Here is a 7,500-nt window from a genome sequence, read left to right as displayed (position 1 = left end):
AACACGCTCTTCTCAAAACAGACCACACGGCCAGAAGTTCATGACAAACAAAATTTTATTTTGCTTACATCACTCACTGCCTCCTAAATTGTACTTCCAAACTAGAGACCTCAGACAACAATGACTAGTCCATTTTACTTATAAGAAATAATATTTTTGTTCAAAACTTTACCTTTAAATAACACCAAGTAAAGAAAAATTTGTAAAATTATGTCACTTAAGAATTTGTTTTAATATTTTCCCCACTGTTTGTATTTTTTCTGAAACATACTGAATATGTTAGAATTAGATGCAAAATGTGCATTAATTTTCTAGAAAAAAGCATTCCAATCTTTAATGAACTTAAAGTCCCATTCTAAAATATACCCACAGAAGGACAAAAATTCAATAACCTTAAGTTTTCTACCTATATTAATATAGTGGAAACATAACCAAGGGAAGAGACATTTACAAAGGTTTTCAAATGTTTATTTATCAAATTATTACGTATCTTCCCGCAGACACTTCCTAAAGTGTCTTTTGTAGACACCTACTATACCCATTGTGCTAAATCAATTTCTAGAAGGCACTCCACAAACATGCAGTACATGACTAAAGTTTCTAGGTTATCAGAAGGACATAACTTTTTGTATTTACTTTTGTTTATGGTTTATACCAACAAACTGTATAAAACTTCAGACTCAGTTTATAAATACACCTTACAGATTTATCATAAAATGCCTCCAGAGTACTGTAAAGCATAGCCATGATTTGACTCTGTTCTCTTTTTAAGATCTGATCAGAGCATTAAAGAAAAAGAAAGTTACTTCTTTGCATCTCCCTTCAGAACGTATTGCCTATTAGTACTAAACTGCAATGTTCATTTTCTCTTGTTGATTTCCCTTGCTTTTATACATGCATTCTACTATATTCTCACACAAAACAGAATCTGGCTATAAATTCTTAGGACTCTTAGTTAGGGGAGTCAGTAGGAATTTGATAGCACTCAGTGGTATGATGTTTCCTGTAAATACATGAAAGGGAGAAAAGGGCTGTTCTGAAAACTGCATTTTGTTTAAGGTAATTTGTAAAACAGGCTAAACCTGGGACTCTGGTAGACACTGAATTCCTATGATGATTAAAAATATTTTAAATCAAATAAAAATTATCTTTCTAAGGATTACGGTATCTGTGAAAAGAGACATAATGCCAAAATAATAGGGAACCTATTCTAAGTGTTATGTCTAGTTCTCTTAAAAGATTACTCTCAAAAACATGCCTAAAGGTTAAGACATTATGCAGTACATATACTCCAAGATAACTTTTGAAATACTGTTATTATTTAAACTAATGATTCTATTAAATTTTACTCTAATGTGGGCATTTGCTTTAACTTTTTTTTTAAACATTTAGTCTGAATGCAATCCAGAATTTTAAAGAAATAATCCTTATTTTAAAGCAAATAAGATATAATCATATTGTAGGCAGGTATATTCTTTCTGGCCCAGTATAGGTATATGCTTTGAAAGCTTTCTGTTCCTTGTCACCATTTCTGCAGACTTGAATCAGTGAAGAATGGAGTGCCTATTCTTGGGCTGAAAAGAACATTTCATTGACAAACAAAATTGGGAAAAATGAATCTATTACCTAAAAAGAATATCAGACTACTTAAAAATGTACCTTTACTGAGTAATTGTTTACTTTTCCAGTTTTAAAGAGAACTGCGTTCTATGAGCCACTAGCAGAAAACAAAAAAGTGTTCTTCAATGTTATCAAAAGATGTATATTCAAAATATCTTGGAATGAGTTTTCAATAAAAGCAACACAGATGATCAGAGTGTTTACATGGTTCACAATCTCTCAGCCAATTTCTACTAATTAATAGCTAATATTTACAGCTATCACAAGCAAGTATCTGTGTTATGAAAAAGTCCTGTGGTCCTTTTCACCTTAGCTTAGACTTGGAAGAAATTCATTGTAGAAGCAAGTATCAAGTAATGTGGCCCTCTGGTGGAAAACGAAGTACCACGTTCTGCAGTGCAATGTTAGCCAGTAAACCAGAAGCTATAAAATATTTGTTAGAAAGCTTTACAGAACCTTCCGAAAATCACCCCCTGCGAACTTAATTAATAGTTTGACACCTGAAGGGCACTCTGGTGCTGCTATGACGTAACTAATATGAAAATCCAATCTTTCCTGATACTTCAGTCGTGTTCCAAATCACAAGAAATTCACAGCATCCTTTAGCTTAACACAACATGCTCAATTTGCTATGAATACATTTTTCACATTCAAGAACATTCAAGGCTCATTTGTTTTAAGGAATCACGGAAGAAAACAAAACTTACCTGCTGTTGTTGCAGATGCAGCAGTTCTACTGTGCTTACTTCAGAACTGGTGTCCCCACTTGATCTTCCATCTCTGCTGCCAGCATCTAATTGGCTGCTTAGAGTGCTCATTCCATTTTGATTCATTGAACTGTTGCTTATTGTCTCTGTCGCAGATTCCTGCATCATGACTTAATACCTAAAAGTGATTAAGAAGTATCAATTAACACACGTTACACCTTCACACTTCCATTATCAAGATGTCCCTCTCTGCCAATTACAGAGACAGCATCTTTAGAAGGAAAAAAAAAAAAAAAAGCCTTGAATAGTCATTTACCAAGAAAAGCAATACAAATTCAGCTTTCATCCAGATACTAATCACTGAAATTATGGTTTCTATAAGCAGTTTTTGTGTGGTTACATTTAACAGCCAAAGTAACATACCATGCATATAGCATGGTCAATAGCATTTATGAACGGCCACATTTTAAAGTCTACCTATAAAACCAGTTTAAATGAAGGCACGATTGCACACTCTGTTCTATGTTTCCTATTATCTACCTTTGACAACCATGGATGACTATACAGCCTTATTTTAAATATTCACTATCTTGATTCTGTCAGATTTTTACAGCACATCTTATGCAAGGATGTTGTTTAATGATGCACAGCTAATCATACAAAATTAAAATTTTGTAAGGGTGTTACAAATCATATGGTATCAACCAATGATAAATAGTATAATGGGTTTCTTTTTTTTTTTGTGACTAAATAAAATTTTGCCTTGGAGGCATTTTAAGAAAAAGCTCCTGCTGCAAACACGTCAGATATTGCCTATTTTTTTAATCAAACAGCTCATATTCATTTATTTTTCTGACATTTAAAACATTTAATACTGTCCTTCCTGGGAAGTAATTAAGCTTATGCATGAGCAGCAATCAAACTGTTCACTTGAAGATGACTTAAAACTCAATTTTAACATAGGCAAATAAATGAAAGTATATATAAAATTAATTTTCCGGGCATGTATTAGATATGAAAGCTGGAAATAAAATCTATCAAGAATATCACTAATGATTGTGCTAAAAACAGCATAAATTATGCATATTACCTTCTCTACAGTAATAAATGTTTTATCATTTTCACTGCATAAATATACTGTACTTTCAGGATAGCAATGAGATGTCCTGCCAAGATCAGTGGAAATCCTTGCAGTAAATAAAGAACCAATGTGCACTTACAAACCAGAATTTCATAGGACATCTTGGATCAGTTTTGGCTCTCAAAGATATCTGAATTCTAGGCTATAACCTACTAGATGCACTTCTCTGTTTTACTTCTACGGCCAGAATTTCAGAAACAACCTGGCTGTGCTGTGGCTTTAACAGTAATGCTAGACAGACAGGGGACTTAGACTAAAGTATAGAAGGACATTAAACTTATCACTCAATCTAATTTTTTGTAGCCATGTGATTTCTCTATTTTAAACTTGGTCATATTTTAAGACTTTGGTCCATTAAAAAATTTTAATGCTTTTATTACAGAGCAAATGTAGGTTTAATATCTTTTCGTGTCATGGAGAAATCTTCTTCCCCAGATCCTTACAAAACGTGATCATAGACACACTCACAAACACAAATACCCATCCAAAAGAGTTTCTTGCATCTTCATATTATAATTATTAAAAATTAATGGCTATAATATAGTAGTTTTAACAGATATTTTCATCAAACCCTAAGTTATTACATTCTATCTGTGACTCTAAAAAGTCAATTAAAGAAAGAAAGACCTGCTGATTTATAAAAGACCACCAGTAGCTGGGCTAGCAGAGCAAGTTAGGATAACAAAAACTATATATACGACTTAAAGCTGTTCTGATAAAAAAGAAAAAGAAAAAAAACAACAACAAAAACCCAAAATCACAAAGGAAGCAACTGTAAGAACTACAGTAAACAACTTTTGAACCAAATGTACTTATGAACAAATAGCTTTTGTTAAACATCTTATTGAACACTAACAAAGAAAAATCATACAAATGAAAACTGATACACAGTGATGGATTTTATAAGAAAAAAAAACAAAGCTAATACTCTTTTCTGAGATTAGGCAGCTAATAAGTATTCAAATTAGGCATAAATTTTACATGCACAATGTTTAAAATATTCAGAGAAAAGGTCTGATTGCCTTTACTACTTATATGAAAATTATAATTTGGGTCCTCTCCAACTGTAGAAACAGATAGATATAACTTCTACATATTGCATTTAAATTTTATTTTCAAAAAGAAACACTGAAAATACATGTATATACATGTTTTTAGTTCATCCAAAATATTTGAAATACTTATCTCTGGATGGAGTCTGCAATACAAAGAACAAAAAATTAAAAAAAAAAAACCTCTATTTTCAAATATAGCAGACAAATGCAATATTTAATATTAATCTTTGTGTAGTTAATGTCAGAATCTATTGAATGAATTAAAGAATTCTGAATATATTATTGTGTTATAATCAAGGCCATCAAATAATTAAGAATAACCAACAAGCAGAGGCATGGGTTTAAATCTTTATTACACTGATAAACTCAGACCTACATAACTTCCAATTTCTATTATCCAGAGGATTTTATTATACCTTGTGGATTTTTGACTTTATAAAACCCTAGAGTATAAACTGTGATTCACATTTTCAGTGAAATCATCTAAGAGTTGGTAACATCACGCTTAAGACAACAGTAACAGTGATAGTACCTTTTTCTCTACAAAACAAAAGCATCTGACCCAACATTAGTACACAAAAAGAAGGGCAACTGTGTTATCAGATGATTATAATGTACATATCACCTAAAGAAGAGAGCTTGGAGTAGGTCCACTACAAAGGAGGTGTATCTTCAAGGATAATGAAGATGCTTACAGGATTCACTAAGTTTCTCCTAGTGACATCTCCACACCTACTCTCTACAGTAGAAAATATGTCTGCGCTATGTGAGGTGCTGTTTACCTTTTAAAGTATATTTTAAACAATTACAAATTCAGAATATTCTTTCAAAGTGGATGTGCTTGTGATCCCACACACATCAAACTAAATTATTTATTCTTCTCAATCCCACCACAAACATTTTACAAAAATCAGTGAAAATAAATTCCAGATCATTAAAGGGAAAGGTGAAATTGGGAGTCGCTGTCTTAATGTTTGTTTGAACTGTTAGTTAAAGCTTTAAATCTTTCATCATACACAACTTTTCAGACACATCAGAATATAACTCTTCGGATCTTGTACTCAAACAATACAGTTCTACTTTTCTTCCTTGCATTAAGTTTTCCTTTCTTTCCTTTTTCTTTCTTCCCTTTTTTTTAAGCAAGTCACTGTACAGATACTTATTCTCTACACCACTTCCCTTTTGAAACATTAAACTGACACTGGAACTGACTGCACAAGATTGCATTTTCTCTTCCTAAACAACTTGAATTGAAAGGTTACTTAGTGTAACAATATTTACTTGCAGAATTGTGTTGTTACCAAGGGTATAATGGATGGTGGCTATGCAGGTTTACGCAAGAATGAGTGAAGCATGAGGCATTAGCCATGTGTTTGACATGTTTCAAATTGCTATAATCCAGCATTAAACACACCCAGCAATTCATGCCATTTCTTGCAGCCATAATCTTGAATAAAGCGTGCACAACCACTTATTATATAAATTAGTATATGACTCCCTGTTATAGTCACAACAGTGCTTTTGTGTTTATTTTGCATCAAGATGTAGTCTTTTATTTGTACAAATAGCAGGATATAAAGACATAGCTCAATTAGACCTCCTTACTTTATGATAGGGTAGTACTGAATGCTAGACTTGTTGGTTTTATTTTTTCCTTTTAGAGTTATAGGTTCCATTGGTATAAAACTGTACCATGTGAGATAGATATTTGCCAGAGCGATGACAGAAACCTGCATATATCCCGTTCTGTATTCCCTCCAGTGTTCAAAAGTTTGATACTTGACCTGGGCCAGTACAGTTAACTGTGTTATCTCAACTACCACCAGGGACACTCTTGGTCCCGTTGCTTCCTCAACTTCTTTTCTCTCAGGTTCTCTTGCTCTCTCTCCCTCTCTCTGTCTCTCTTTCATCTTCCCTACCTCTTTCCCTTCCTTCTCTTCCACCCTCTACGCATGTGTGTCTATGTATAAGTATGTACATGTATATAGATAGATAGATAGATGTGGACAGACTATTGATCGAACTATATACGCCAAGGATGGTAAGAAGGGAAAAGTAACCTGTGCCTGCCCCCATACTTCCTCATCCACAGAAATGAGCACTCCATCTTATAATCATTGTGCCTTAGTATTATTAAATCTCCTTTTTTTGCCATCTGACCATTAAATTAAAGCAAGTGGATGGAAAAATAACTTCCTGAGAAATTAAGAATAAATAACAGTCCATATAAAAAGCTTTAACTATTTCTGTGAACTTTTCTTAAACAAAATTATTTATAGTGACATCAAAAGACATTTCATGTCCAGTATCTTCTAGTGTCTTAATTTATCAACCAAATATATACATTGAATCCAAAAGATTTTGAATATGACAAACAAAAGAAAAGCATGAAATGAAAAAGTTATTATATATCCTTAAATAGTTCTTAATTATTTTTAAATGATCAATAATAAACTATTCTTAAATATTCCTATGCAAATTCATATAAGAAAGTGTTAAGTATGAGAAAAACCTCTGCATGCAGAAATCACATACATTTACCTCAAAATATCAGCTAAACTTCGATTCTGAAAACTTGAACGTAATACAAAACTTTTGAAAGAAACTAGCATTTAAATAATGATAACTTCTGTGCTCTAGTGGAATTAATTCATCACGGACACCACGCACAGTGCATTTGAAATCTAGTACTGCTTTGCTAAAACTCTTTAATGCTAAGATTGCCTAATAAATCAAAATGCCAAATATGAAGGACATAGTTGAATGTGTAAGAACAAAAATTGAACTAGCACAAGGGTATTTTTAATTTTAAACAAGTGAAACAGGATGTCTTTTAAAACATGACTTGGGAAAGGATGTCTGTTCTAAGAGTGAGTCATATATTCTTTATTATATAAGAAGTGATATGATCATAAGTAAATGAAAATTAAGTTGTTTACAAATATGCTTGCCACTGCTTTTTACTTGTTTAAACAAA

General features: G+C 32.4%; 1 protein-coding gene across 8 annotated transcripts in view; it reads right to left on the bottom strand.

Moving 5' to 3' along the window:
• The window catches only part of FOXP2 (forkhead box P2), a 588,171-nt gene that overhangs the window by 269,839 nt on the left and 310,832 nt on the right, over positions 1 to 7,500 (bottom strand). For all 8 annotated transcript variants that reach the window (XM_077752288.1, XM_077752279.1, XM_077752343.1 and 5 more), the window contains one exon: positions 2,328 to 2,505. In XM_077752288.1, the coding sequence (XP_077608414.1) occupies positions 2,328 to 2,495 (168 nt within the window). In that variant the 5' untranslated portion in view covers positions 2,496 to 2,505. The remainder of the gene's footprint in view (positions 1 to 2,327; positions 2,506 to 7,500) is intronic.

Source organism: Crocuta crocuta, unplaced genomic scaffold (assembly GCF_008692635.1).
Source record: "Crocuta crocuta isolate KB4526 unplaced genomic scaffold, BGI_CrCroc_1.0 scaffold397, whole genome shotgun sequence".
In the NCBI taxonomy this organism is placed as follows: Eukaryota; Metazoa; Chordata; class Mammalia; order Carnivora; family Hyaenidae; genus Crocuta; species Crocuta crocuta.
Note: the sequence above shows the minus strand (reverse complement) of the source record. Positions and strands in the feature narration are given on the sequence as shown.